A 15,075-nucleotide genomic window follows, 5' to 3' on the forward strand; every position below is an offset into this window, starting at 1 on the left:
TTCCTTCTAGAAACTTCCTGCTTTCTGGTTCCTTCGCCTAGTGGCAAAATAAACAAAAAATTCTCCTTCTGCAAGGATCGTAAGTTGATGTCTCCTTAGTTCCCCACTCACTGACCAGCGGAAATAGTTTAATGTTATCATTATTGGCATTATCAAAAGCTTGAACTCGTCTGACAGGTCTCCTCTCAAATCTTTATTCTGTGGCAAGGAGCTCCCACTGTGTAATCTCTCCTCGTAACTAAAGCCCCTCCTCTCTGGATCTAATCTCGACCCCTCTCTGTGGCCTTGACATCCCTCCCTATAGATAGTAAAGGGCCCAGATTGAACACCCAATAAATGACAGGCAATAAAGGACCATTTAGTTCATCAAATGGTCATAGGGTTGGGTTCTCAACCTGGGGTTGGGAAGCCGGCACGTAGATCATTTCCAGGTCCCAACTCTGCACGATGTCAGTGTCACAGCCATATTGATATGATAAAGTCCAAATTGGAACAGAGGCGAGTTTGGCATTCAATTGGTGGCAACAAATGCTACCCAGAGTGGGGGAACTAGTGATTCTCAAAGGCAGATGGAGGCATGACCGGCCTTTCCTTTGCCTTGAGGAATGGAGCAGACAGGAGAGTAGAGGTCCAGCTGTCTCACGGTCCAAACAAGAGCCCAAGCGCCCACTCCTCAGGTACTTAATCCGCTCTGCTCAGTTGATGGTAACTTTGTGCCACTGTTTGAGAACTTCTGGTTGACTTTCCCTTCCTTTCCAAGACTATGAATCAGCAGCAACAATGAATAATAGCCCTCCGTTGTGCGCCTGATGGCTGTGTGCTAATGTACCCTCCACCGCTCGCTCTTCCTGTTCCCAGCTTTGAAAGTTTCGTTCTGTCCCCCTCCGACCCGTTGACCAGCTCTTGATTGAGTTTAACAGGCATTTAGTTGGAGGCGTACGAGTTGCCAGCTCTCCACCCTGCCCCACCCCCACCAGCCTTCGCTTTCAAAATTGCAGCGCATTCCAGCGCTTTTCAGTGGAAGACTGACATGCCATCTGAGCCCGCTATTTTCAAACACGCCCATACCTGACCTCGCTGCCCACCGCCCCTTGGGCAATTGTAAATCCAGCCCGTAATGTCTGGAGCTTCAACAGCCGTGTGGCCTGGGAGAGGCAAATTAAAAAGCCCAGAAACATTTCTTCCTGTCAAGTATGTCCCTGGCTACTTCAGTAACAATTTTCTTATCTATGGCTAACCCATAACTGGTGGTTTGAGCATCATCCACAGGAGTGAAGCCTGATGCAAAGTCAACACTTAACACCATGCCATACATGGAAGTCCCATGTGAATCTACCCTGAGGTGCCTTTCATTGGCCCTGTGTGGACTTTAACGGTTCTCTGACTCCCAGCATAGCTGAGAAAGCTTCTGCCATTTGCTACTGCAATTCTCTACAATCCTGCCGCCATTTACCTTTTAGTTGTCTGATCGCCACTGAATGTTTCATTTAGTCGAGCACCACGTAAAGAATCTTTCAAGGCCTTGCACCACTGCACCTGATGGGACCTTATGCAGCCAACAGGAATCAGAAAACGTTGTGGTGCCTATAATTTTCTACACATGACCATCCTAATATTCTAACCTACTGTTTGTCTGTAGTTTTATTATCACCTCTTCTTGCTTTCTTTTTTAAAACTTTGCACATCCTAATTTATCAAACCTACCCCTCAGGTGGGAAGTCTCCACTGGTTTTCCATTGCCACTTCTGGTGTTCTCTCCTCATCTCCTGATGAAAGAAAACTGCCGTAACAACTGACTTTGAAAAACCCTTTGCCTTTTTCCACCCTCCCCTCCCCCCCGAACCCACCCCCCCTTCAGTAAATCGTATCAAGGAACAGTACAAAGTGTCAGTGCGCATCCCACCAGATAATGAGAAGAGCCATCTGATTCGGATTGAAGGCGAACCACAGGGCGTGCAACTGGCTAAGAAGGAACTACTCGAGATGGCGGTCAGGATGGTAATTGTAGTTCTCTACCTCCGTCTCACCAAGTTCGTTATGTTATGAGATCGTTGCTGTGCATGGTGGTGGCGGTGGGTTACAGTTCACTCAGGGAGCCCAACATTTTTGCACGCATGTTGTGGTCTGGAGCTTTGGGTAGTGATGGTGGAGACTCCAATGTTCTTTCCATCACGTGGCTGACCAGAAACCTCTCCCAATCTTACTGCCTGCCATTGCCGAGTGTTGGACGCACCTTCCTTGGCCATCAACTCCTGGGCTTGGACTCGAACCCGGAGCTTCTGGCTCAGAGGCGGGGATGCGACCCAGTGTATCACAAGACCTCCATTACACTTAAAGGTGTATGGTTAAATGTGAATGTAGAAATTTAGATCGTGAGGGAGAAAGGTTTTAAAGCGTGGCATTGTTTTATATGTACATCATTTTGTTGCACGGTAGGATACTGCTCCCTGAAGGAGTTCGATTACCTGTCATCCTGTCCTTCCTTAGGTCTCCAGTGCCACTCCTCTCTGTAGCCGATTCTGACTCTCTGTTCCAATGTTTGACGTTGATACCATATTAGTAATATTTAGGAAATAAAAAGAGAAAATATGCAGCAGACCTGGTATCATTTGTGGTGAGAGAAACAGAGTTAACATGTCAGCGTTGATGATCTTCTGTCAGATGGACCTTTTCGTCAATAGTTATGACTTGACACAAGTAAAAATCAATACAGTGCAGTATTTAACCTGTATATAGTGTACGATTCAGAATGATATGTTGTTCTTTTGGTGGAAATCTTGACCCTGTTACCTCTACTCTTGTTCCTGTTTACCTTCCCTGGTGCTGTCTCTCTAGTCTTCTTCAAAATCATCTTCACATCCACTCTCTGTGCACCTTTCCATTTCCATCTCTGTCTTTCTCTCTCTCTCTCTCTCTCTCTCTGCCTTTTTCGGCAAATATCCACCTATCAGGAAATGTCCCTTTGTTCCTTGGACACATAAGTGACAGGTTTTATAACCCCTACGCTGCCCTTAGCTGTTCCCCTGCCCTGTGCTGGCAGCAGTTAGTCAAAAAGTGATTCATTTAATCCTTTCAGCATCTAATCCCTCTAACTATCCGTCAGCTGCAGCTATATTGTATCACTCTCGCCTCTGAGTCACAAGGTTCGGGTTCAAGTGCCAGGGCAATACTCAGGGAGTGCTGCACTGTTGGAGATGCTATCTATTGAATGAAACATTAAATCGAAATGCTATCTGCCTGTATGGGTGGATGTAAAAGATCCTATGGCACTCTTTTGAAGAAGAGCAGGGGAGTTATCCTTGGTGTCCTGGCCAATATTTATCTCTCAATCAATATCACAAAAACAGATTATCTGGTCGTTATCACATTGCTGTTTGTGGGAGCTTGCTGTGTGCAAATTGGCTGCCGTATTTCCTACATTGCAGCAATGACTACACCTCAAAAAGTACTTAGTTGGCTGTAAAGTGCTTTGAGACGTCCGTGATAGGTGCTACATAAAATGTGATACAGTGGCAGCAGTGTGTACCACTTACAAGATGTACTGCAGCAAATCTCCAAGGCTCCCAAGCCAGCACCTTCCAAACTCACGACCTCTACTACCTAGAAGGACAAGAGCAGCAGATGCATGGGAACACCACAACCTGGAAGTTCCCCTCCAAGCCACTCACTACCCTGACTCGGAACTATATCGCTGTTCCTTCACTGTCGCTGGGTCAAAATCCTGGAACACCCTCCTGGAACAGTACTGGGGTTGTACCTACCCCACGTGGACTGGCCGTTCAAGAAGGCAGCTCAGCACCACCTTCTCAAGGGCAATTAGGGATGGGCAACAAATGCTGGCCTTGTCAGTGAAGCCAGTATCCTGTGAAGGAATAAAATTAATGCAAATTTTTCTTTTTCCTGCTAAAGTGACATTTTCTTACACTTCTCTTGGACCTCTGGCCAGCTGAATTATTTTGCTGGTTTCCTGCTCCCACTCCTCAGGTTTCCTGAAGAAACTTCCCTTTCCCAGGATTGCTACCTCTAGCTTCCCTTCCATCAGTCACCTCAGCTCTTTTCACTTGGGCAGCTGACCTCTTCTTTGGTTTGGCATCTCCTGCTCAGTCTCCTGATTTGCCTGTTTCCTTTTCTATTGTTTCCCCCCCGCCCCCCATCCACCCACTTCAATCCCCCCACCTCCCCCAACACTCTTCTCCAAGGCTCTTGCTATTGTGCTACACTTTCGGCCCATTGAGTCTGCCCTCTGTAGAACAATCCAGTCAGTCCCATTCCCCTGCTCTAACCCCAAAGCCCTGCAAGTTTATTTCCCGCAAGTGTCCATCCAGTTTGCTTCTGAAATCATTGCTTATTTCCGCTTCCACCACCCTCGTAGACAAGAAATTCCAGATCATTACCACTTGCTACATAAAAAAGTTCTTCCTCACATTCCCACCTTCATCTTTTACCCAAAATCTTAAATTTGTGTCCCCAAGCCCATGTACCATCAGCTAATGGGAACAGCATTTCTTTGTCTACCTTATCAAAACCTGTCATCATCTTGTACACCTCTATCAAATCTCCCTTCAATCTCCTTTGCTCCAAGGATAACAACTCCAGCTTCTCCAACCTAATCTTGTAGCAAAAATCCTTCATCCCTGGAACCATTCTGGTAAAATAGGGTAGAGTAAATTAGGTGAGTGGTCCCATTCTGGTAAACTGGGAAACTAGGCTATAGGATAAATCAACAGCGAAGCAGTGGCAGACATTTAAGAGGATATTTCAGAGTATTCAGAATAAGTACATTCCCACTATAAGGATAAGTTCTAAGGGGAGGACCCACCATCCGTGGTTAACTGAAAAAGTTAAGGAAAGCATCAAACTTAAGGAAAAAGCATAAACCTCCGCAAAGCTGAGCGGCAGGACAGATGATTGGACAGAATATAAAGAATGGCAAAGAATGGCTAAAATGTTAATCAGGAGAAAGAAATTAGAGTATGAGAGGAAGCTAGCTAGAGATGTGAAAACGGATAGCAAGAGTTTCTACAGGTATTTAAAAAGGAAAAGAGTAAGTAAAGTGAGTGTTGGTCCTCCAGAGAGTGACTGTGGGGAGTTAATAGTAGATAATAAGAAAATGGCGGAAGAAATGAACAGATATTTTGCTTCTGTGTTCACCAAAGACAAAACAAAAAACATTCCAGTAATAGCTGCAAATCAGGAAGTGAAAGGGAGAGAGGAACTTGGCGAAATTGAAATCACTAGGGGAACAGTACTGAGTAAATTGATGGAGCTGCAGGTCGGCAAGTCTCCGGGTCCCGATGGACTACATCCTAGGGTCTTAAAAGAGATGGTTAATGAGGTAGTTGATGCACTGGTGTTAACTTTTCCAAGATTCGCTAGATTCTGAAAAGATTCCATCAGATTGGAAAGTAGCAAATATAAACCCTCTATTCAAGAAGGGAGGGAGGCAGAAAACAGGAAACTATAGGCCTAACTGTTTGGCATCTGTCGTGGGAAGTTATTAGAATTGATCATGAAAGCGGTGGGCACTTAGAAGAACTCAAGGCGATCGGGAAGAGTCAGCATTGTTTTGTGAAAGGAAAATCATGTTTAACCAATTTATTGGAGTTTTTTGAAGGAGTAACATGCGCAGTGGATATAGAGGAGCCTGTAGACGTACTGTACTTGGATTTCCAGAAGGCATTTGATAAGGTGCCTCATCAAAGATTATTACGGAAAATAAAAGTGCATGGTGAAGGGGGTAACATGTTAGCATGGCTGGCAGAAAGCAGAGAGTATGCATAAATGGGTCTTTTTCTGATTGGCAGGATGTGACAGGTGGAGTCCCACAGGGGCCTATATTGGGGCCTCAACATTTTATGATTTACATCAGTGACTTGGATGAAGGGAGTGAAGACATTGTAGCTAAATTTTATAGATGACACAAAGATAGATAAGAAAATATATTGTGAAGAGGACATGAGGAGGATGCAGATGGATATAGATAGGTTGAATGAGTGGGCAAAGATCTGGCAAATGGAGTTTAATGTGGGAAAATGTGAAGTTGTTCACTTTGGCAGGAAGAACAAAAAAGCAGAGGATTACTTAAATGGAGAACAGCTGCATAATTCTGAGGTGCAGAGGGATCTAGGTGTTCTAGTACATGAGTCACAAAAAGTTAATTTACAGGTACAGCAAGTAATTAAGAAGGCTAATGGAATGCTATCCTTTATTAGGAGAGGGCACATAAAAGTAAGGATGTTATGCTTCAGTTATACAGGGCATTGGTGAGGTCACACCTCGAATACTGTGTGCAGTTTTGGTCTCCTTATTTAAGGAAGGATGTAAATGCATTGGAGGCGGTTCAAAGGAGATTTACTAGATTGATTCCTGGAATTAATGAGTTTTATGAGGAAAGGTTGGACAGACTGGGCTTGTTTCCACTGGAGTTTATAAGAGTGAGGGGTGATTTGATTGAAGTATACAAGATCCTGAACGGCCTTGACAAGGTGGACGTCAAAAGGATGTTTCCTCTTGTGGGTGAGTCCAGAACTAGGGGACACTGTTTTAAAATGAGGGGCTGCCCGTTTAGGACAGAGGTAAGGAGAATTTTTTTCTCTCAGAGGGTTGTGCAACTTCGGAACTCTCTGCCTCAGAAGGCGGTGGAGACGGGGGGGTCATTGAATATTTTTAAGGTGGAGGTCGATAGATTTTTGTTAGGCAAGGGAATCCAAGGTTATTGGGGTTAGATGGGAATATGGAAATCAAAACACAAGAAGATCAGCCATGATCTTGTTGAATGACAGAGCAGGCTCGAGGGGCCGAATGGTCTACTCCTGTTCCTATTTCTTATGTTCTTAAATCTCCTCTGCACCCTCTCAAGAACCCTCACATTCTCCCAGAGCTTTATAAAGGTTCAGAATAACTGTTGTACTCAATGCCTCTATTTATGAAGCCCAAAGATCCCATATGCTTTGCTAGCTGCTGATTGAATGGGCCCTGCCACCTTCAGATATCTAAGTACATCAACCCCAGGTCCTTCTAACCCTGTACACTCTTTTGAACTGTGCTATTAAGTAATAATTGCCTCTCCCTATCCCTTTTGCCAAAATGCATCACCTCACTTTTCACTGTATTAAGTTCCATCTGCTTTCTGCTAGCCCATTGCTCACTGCCGCATAGCAGATTGAGAAAGGAAAGACTTGCATTTATATAGAACCCGTCACGGCATCAAGAGGTTGCAGAGCAGCTTAATGAAGTACTTTGAAGTGTAGTCACTGCTGTAGTGTAGGAAATGTTGGAAATGCACAGCAAGATCCCGCAGACTGCAATGTGTCAATGACAATTTTTTTTTCCCTCTGTGGTGTTGGTTGATTGATGAACATTGTGGGAACTTCCCATTGTTTAAAATATTGTCATGGGATCTCATACATCCACCTGAGAGGGCATGCGGCGCCTGGTTTAACATCTCACTGAAAGATGGCACGTCCAGCAGCGCAGCCCTCTGTTTGGTACGGCACTGGGAGTGCCAACCCAGATTATGCACTCAAATATCTGGGTGGGACTTGAACATACTTTCCTTCTGATTTGGAGGTGAGAGTGCTACCCATTTAGTACCATGAGGGTATCGGGGATGTGGAACAAAGGCAGGTATTTGTAGTCGAGGTACAGATCAGACAGGATCTAATTGAATGGCGGAACAGGATCGGGAGGGGGTGCTGAATGGCCTTCTCCAGCTCCTAATGTTCCTGTCTTACGCAACGACAAATAGGCTAGATAGCTGCGAGTATGTAAGAAATAGCAATGGTTCAATTGCTTGTGCATTAATCTACAAGGGAGATTTGTGAAATGAATACTTGGGCCAACCATACCCTTTACAGATGAAGTCTGGCATTGATCTGAGAACGTTGTTCAAAATGAAGGCTAAGGTGGCATAGTGGTTATGTTACTGGATTAGTAACCCAATGACCTGGAGACCTGAGTTCAAATTCCACCACAGCAGCTGGGGGAATCTAAATTCAGCTAATTAAATAAATTGAGAATAAAAAGCTAGTCTCAGTAACGGTGACCTTGAAACTATCAGATTGCCATAGAAGCCCACCTGGTCCTGGAATGTCCTGTAGGGAAGGAAATCTGCCCACCATACCCAATCTGGCCCACACGGGACTCCAGACTCGCCTCAATGCGGTTGACTCTTAACCGCCCTCTGAAATGGCCACTCAGTTGTATTCGAGGAGGTGGCTCATCGCCACTTTCTCAAGAGAAATAAGCTCTGGGCAATGAATGCTGGCCTTGCCAGTGATGCTGACACCTCGTGAGTGAATAAAAAAGAAAACGAGTTTGCTGGAGCCAGCAGAGAGAGGGGGTGGGGGGAGGGGTAAAGGAGAAAGCCTGTCTGCCAATTTGGCTTAACTTTTGTGCTGCTGCCGATAATTTTTTATTTCTTCTGTACGTTTTCCTTTCTCTGCCACTGTAAGGAAAATGAACGGACCAAGGACTTGATCATTGAGCAACGCTTGCATCGATCCATCATTGGCCAGAAGGGAGAGAAGATTAAAGAGGTTCGCGACAAATTCCCTGAGGTAAAAGCACACTTCTCTCACCCACTCCCACCACAAATACACCATCCCCACTCTTCCATAGACTTGTACAGCTTAGAACAAGGCCAGTCGGCCCATTGTGCCTGTGCTGGATCTTTGACAGAACTCTCCCATTAGTCCCACTTCCCCTGCTCTTTCCCCATAGCCCTGAAAATTTTTCCTTTTCTAGTAATTATCCAGTCCCCCTTTTGAAAGTTACTATTGAATCTGCTTCCACCGCCCTTTCAGGAAGCGCATTCCAGATCGCTATAACACACTGCGCTAAAAAATGTTCTCCTTATCTCACCTTTGGTTCCTTTGGCAATTATTTTAAATCTGTGCCCTCTCGTCACCAACCCTCCTGCCAGTGGAAACCATTTCTCCCCATCAGCTCTATCAAAACCCCTTGTTGAACACTTCTATTAAATCTCCTCTTAACCTTCTCTGCTCTCTGGAGAACAATCCCACTTTTCCAGTCTCCCCAAGCAGGTTGGGGTAAAGTTTCCCAGCTGTTGAATGCCCTCACTGAATTCTGACCCACCTAGTCTAGGTATGTACTCTCTGTCTCTCTCCCCCTCTCTTTCTCTCTCTCTCTCGGATGACGATTAAGGGTTGTGTAATTGGGGTGTTTAAGGTGATTAAATGATTTGATAGAGGCAATAGAAACTTCCCTCTGATGGCGAGGCTGGTTGGTTGGGGGAGCCCTAAACAAGGGAGCATCATCTTACACTTAGAACCAGGCAATTCAGGAGTGATGTCGGGAAACAGCTCTTCACACAAAGGGGAGCGAAAGTCTGGATTGAGAGTTCTCCCTGTCAAAAAGCTGTTGAGGCTGTGGATCAGTTGATAAGTGCAAAGCTGAGAGCCATAGAATGTTGTGAGGTAATGATTTTAAGGCAAATGGAACCATGGCGGGTGTATGATCAAGCATGATATAATTTAATTGTAGAACCAGCTTGAGGGTCTGAATGGCCTGCTCCTGATCCTCTGTAACAGGCTTGAGGGACTGAATGGCCTCTTCCTGTTCCTATGCAATAAACTATTCTTCCTTTTCCTATGTAACAAACTCAAGGTGCTGAATGACCTCCTCCTGTTCTTGTGTAACAGGCGAGATGGACTGAATGGCCCCCTCCTGTCCTGTGTTACAGGCTAGAGAGGCTGAATTGCATCCTGTCCCCGTGTAACAGGCTAGAGGGGCTGAATGGCCTCCTCACGTTCCCGTGTAACCGACTAGAGGGGCTGAATTGCCTCTTGTTCCTGTGTAACAGGCTAAGGGGCTGAATGGCCTACTTATGTTCCAAATAACAGATTTAAAGGGCTGAATAGCCTCATCCTATTCTGCTAACTGTTTCCATTGTAACAAACCACCCTGGTCTTTCAAGCCTTCAAAAAGACCATTTTAACTTTTTTCTTGGTCCAGGTGATCATCAACTTCCCGGATCCTGCACAGAAAAGTGACATTGTTCAGCTGCGAGGCCCAAAGAACGAGGTGGAGAAGTGTGGCAAGTTCCTTCAGAAAGTCATCGCTGACTTGGTAAGTAGTGTGGAGCTCCAGCCTGAACTTTTTCCTGTTGTGTGTTACCGTAGCATCTGGTGTGATGGTACCCATGTACAGCTGCATGTTTGATTTACACTCTTGGCCAGAATTATACCATTGTGTATGGTACAAAACCCCTCACCCTCCTTTTCCCTGACCCTGCAAACCACCGCCCTCTCCCACAACAACTGCACTCCCCACCAGTTGTAGAGAAAGGGGCAGAATCTTCCCTAACAACACAGTCTAGTCCAAGCGCTTGCCATATGACCCCATTTTAACACTTGAAAATTAACATGGCCCCTGACGCCAACAAAAATAAAGCAGCAATAAGGCAGCACAGTAACAAAGGCGAACTAAAGTTTACATATTATCGATCGACATATAATAAATACATTGTGTAAACATAAAAATCAGTGCTTTTAAACCACTTTGTAAAAATGTTATTATTTTATGTACTCACCGGTCCATTACTTCATCTGAGCCACTCTAGCTCATGGACATTGGCCAGGAAACAGCAGGAGAGCAGGTTGTTGGTCTTACCGTGGCTGATGTTGGAGCCCAGGTCATTCCAAGGCACCAAGATGACAGGGTTAGGCTCAGGCATGTCGCAGCTCAGGCATCGCCACCAGGTCAGGCTGGGCTTCGAGAGTCGGTGAAATGGCCGTGGGCATGAGCCCATGGCCCAGTGAGAGAGATTGAGAGGCAAGTAGGGCAAAGGCAGAACCAGATGTCATCTGAGCCCTTCTTGGTTGGTGCAGGGTGCAGTCATGGAGGAAGGGGAGTTTGCAACCCCATTTGCATGTTTTGGTGACCCCAATTGGGGTAGTGACCCACAGTTTGGGAACTGATGCTCTAGACTGCAAACGTGAAAATCTGTACAGTGGATTTCCCAGGAACACTCTGGTATTATGGAACTGAAAAGCAGTGTAGTTATGTTAAATTTGTATAGCGCCTGGGGTACTTGCACAACAATGGTCTCCATATTATGGAAAGGATATAGAGGCAGTGGGAGGTGCAACACTGATTTCCAATGATGATACCAGAATGAAGAAGTTACAATTATCAGGAAAGGCTGAAGGGGCTGGGGCCCTTTTCTCTTCAAGCATCATAGCATCGTATAAGTAACAGGATAATAATAACAGAAGCAAAATACTGCATATGCTGTAAACCAGATGTGAAAATAGAAAATTCTGGAAATACTCAGCAGATCGTGCAGCAGAGGAAAACAGCGTTAACATTACTGTTCTGATGAAAGGCCACTGACCTGAAATGTCAACTTTGTTTCTCTCTCCGCTGAATGATTTGAATTTATGTGCATAACACTGCAGCCCTCCTAACAGTGTATCGCAAACAGTATCATCCCCACATTGCAGAGTATTTAAGTCTTTGAGCTGTTTTTTCTTGATCCTTGCACTCCCCAGATTGAGAACAGCTACTCTGTCTCCATCCCCATCTTCAAGCAGTTCCACAAGAACATCATCGGCAAAGGAGGAGCCAACATCAAAAAGGTACGAACTTGAGAGTAAAAGCGACCAGGTTTTCTTTTGTGTCATGTCGTGGCTCAGTGGGTGGCATTTTGACCTGTGACAAAAGGTCATAAATTCAAGTCCCACTCCAGAGACTTGAGCTCATAATCCAAGCTACTCCCATGCAACATGTCTTAAAAGGCAGCTCACCACCACCTCCACAAGGGCAATTAGGGATGGGCAATAAATCTTGGCCTAACCAGTGAAGCCCACGTCCCTTGAAGGAAGAAAATAAAGAGGAGAGTTAACCCTGGTGTCTTGGGGCCAACATTTATCACTCAACCGACAGAACTAAAATAGATTATCTGTGGTCATTATTGCTGTTTGTGGGGGCTTGCTGTGCACAAATTGGCTGCCAAATTTCCTGTATTACAATGGTAGTACTTCAGGAGTACTTCATTGGCTGTAAAATGCTTTGGGATGTTCTGAGGTCACGAAAGGCACTATAGAAATGCTTGTTGTTTCTTGTTGTTGTTCCTAATTCTGAGTGAAAATTCAGTTTGTTTCCAGTACTTCACTGCCCTTGAATGCACTGGTCGAAGAGATGCTGAGCTGCCCCTGATATTTTATCCCATGAGACATTCACCTGAGAGTCTGGAACTTCAGTAATGTGGATATAGATTGGAGAGGTTGGGACTGTTTTCATTGGGGAAGAGAAGGTTGAGAGGAGATTTGATAGAGGTGCTCATAATCATGAGGGGTCTGGACAGAGTAGATAAGGAGAAACTCTTCCCATTGGTGGAAGGATTGAGAACGAAAGGGCACAGATTTAAGGTATTTGGCAAAAGCAGCAATGGAGACATGAGGAGAAACTTTTTCACATAGCAAATGGTTAGGATCTGGAAAGAGAGTGTGGTGGATGCAGGTTCAATTGAGGTATGCAAGAGGAAATTGGATTATTATTTGTAAGGAAAGAATGCGGAGGGCTATGGGGAGGCCCCTCATGATTTTGAATACCTCTATCAAATCTCCTCTCAACCTTCTCTTCAAGGAGAACAGCCCTAACTTCTCCAATCTATTTACGTAATTGAAGTTCCTCATCCATGGAACCATTTTCGTGAATATTTTCTGGACTGTCTCTAATGCCTTCACATCTTTCCTCAAGTGTGGCGTCCAGAACTGGATGCAATACTCGAGTTGAGGACGAACCTGTGTTTTATACAAGTTTAATATAACTTCCTTGCTCTTGTACCCTATGCCTCTAATGTTACCTTTATGATAGCAGGGCAGTGAAGGATAAACCAGAAGTTAGTCTTCATCCACAAGGCAAAGCTGTTCCCATTAGCTGATGGTACAAGGAGCAGAGGGACACAGATTTAAGGTTTTGGGTATGAGATGCAGTGGGGGGTTGTAAGGAAGAACTTTTTTAAGCAGCAAGTGGTAATGACTGGAGCTTGCTGCCGACAGGGTGATGGAAGCAGAGATGATCATTGATTTCAAAAGCAAATTGGATGGGGCACTTGCAGGGCTACGAGGATAGACTGGGGACAATGGAACTGACTGGATTGCTCTATAGAGAACTGGCATGGATTTGAGGGGCCAAATGGCCTCCTGTGCCTTATATGACTCTGAGTATAAGCTTTTATTTATGGATGCATATTACAAACATGCACCTCCAAACTCAACAAACTCAATTTCAGTCTGCTCCTATACATAGGAGCACAAATGGACTCCCCAGTTAATGCCCATTGTCTGAATACAATTAACAGCTAACAGCAATGTGGAATCACCTTGACCACACGGACTGCAGCGGTTCAATAGGAAGGCCACTATCACCTTAAGTGCAACGAGGGATGAGCAATAAATGCTGGCCTTGGCAGTAGCACCCATATCCTCGTAATGAGGTTTTGGAAAAAACAACTCTGGGCATTTCTTTTTGTTTCTCGACCTCTCTACCTGAGGGGCACTGAGGCCTATAGTAGCACCCACCTGCTCTTCCACCCTATTTTCATTCAGATCAGCTGAATCCGCACAGACCAGGAATCGAGGCCCAAGACCCTTTAACAATTGGCTCATGTAACTCAACATCTTTGATCCGCTCAGATAGCCGCCGATTTGTTTTTCTTCTAAATCTTTCACAGTAACTGAAGAGGAGAAAAATAGAACCTGTGATGGAAAATATTTACTTTCCAGAGAGTAAAACAAAAAAAAAATTCAGTCCTTGGAGGATTAAAAGGAGTTGTTTTGATGCATTTAAGGGAAAACTATGTGAGTACACAAGGTTGAAAGGAATAGCAGGATATGTTGATGGGGCGAGATGAAGCAATGATGGACGGAGGCTCGAGTGGAGCATAAACTCCAGCATGGAGCAGTTGGGCCAAATGGCCTGTTTCTGTGCTGTAGGTTGTTTGAGCTGCTGTGGTGCTAGTGACAAGAATGGATCAGTCTCAATGGGGGCCATTGTGGGGGAAGACCCAGCGCTGGCATATGGGCACAAGTGGTAGGTGGTGAGCCAGGCATTGTGCCGATCCTTACGTGCCACTTGGTGAATGTTGGGGAGATGGGGTTTGTTTCTGGCGGGAAGAGCAGAAAACTGAGAGTAATGGTTAATGAATGTTTTCGGACTGGAGGAAGGTTTGCAGTGGAGTTCCCCAGGAATTGATGTTAGGACCCCTGCTGTTCCTCAAATGACCTAGAACTTGGTATATGGAGACACTTTTAAAGTTTGTGGATGATACAAAACTTGGAAGCATTGTGAACTGTGAGGAAGATAGTGTAGAACTTCAAAAGGATGTGGACAGGTCGGTGGAATGGGCGGACAAGTGGCAGATGAAACTCAGTGCAAGTGAAGTGATTCATTTTGGGAGGAAGAATGTGGAGAGACAATATAAGATAAAAGGTACAATTCTAAATGGAGTGCAGGAGCAAAGGGAGCTGGGTATATATGTGCATAAACCATTAAAGGTGGTAGGACAGGTTGAGAGCGTAGTTAATTAAGTATACAATATTCTTGGCTTTATTAGTAGGGGTATAGCATACAAAAGCAAGGAGATTATGTTAAACTTACATAAAACACTGGTTCAGTCTCAACTGGAGTATTGCATTCAGTTCTGGATTCCCCGCTTTAGGAAGAATGTGAAGGCATTAGAGAGCATGCAGAAAAAGTCCACAAGGATGGTTCCAGGGATGAGGAATTTTAGTTATGTAGATGGATTGGAGAAATTGAGACTGTTTTCCTTGGAGAAGGTTGAGAGGAGTTTTGATAGAGGTGTTCAAAATCATGAGTGGTAGAGAGTAGATAGGGAAAAACTGCTGCCACTGGTGAAAGGATTGAGAACAGAGGGCACAGCTGTAAGGTAATTGGCAAAAGAAGCAATGGTGACATAAGGAAAAACATTTTCATGCAGTGAGTGGTTAAGATCTGAAATGGACTGCCTGCGAGTGTGGTGGAGGCAGGTTCAATTGAGGCTTTTAAGTGGGAATTGGATTACTATTTGAAAAGGAAGAATTGCAGAGC

At 44.8% G+C, this 15,075-nt stretch overlaps 1 protein-coding gene across 7 annotated transcripts in view; it reads left to right on the forward strand.

Annotated features, from left to right (window-relative positions):
* Nucleotides 1–15,075, forward strand: part of hdlbpb (high density lipoprotein binding protein b) — a 100,423-nt gene that overhangs the window by 50,063 nt on the left and 35,285 nt on the right. For all 7 annotated transcript variants that reach the window (XM_041178858.1, XM_041178861.1, XM_041178859.1 and 4 more), the window contains exons 12-15: nt 1,859–1,998; nt 8,454–8,558; nt 9,976–10,089; nt 11,514–11,600. In XM_041178858.1, coding sequence (XP_041034792.1) covers nt 1,859–1,998; nt 8,454–8,558; nt 9,976–10,089; nt 11,514–11,600 — 446 coding nt within the window. The remainder of the gene's footprint in view (nt 1–1,858; nt 1,999–8,453; nt 8,559–9,975; nt 10,090–11,513; nt 11,601–15,075) is intronic.

This window comes from Carcharodon carcharias, chromosome 33, assembly GCF_017639515.1.
Source record: "Carcharodon carcharias isolate sCarCar2 chromosome 33, sCarCar2.pri, whole genome shotgun sequence".
NCBI lineage: Eukaryota > Metazoa > Chordata > Chondrichthyes > Lamniformes > Lamnidae > Carcharodon > Carcharodon carcharias.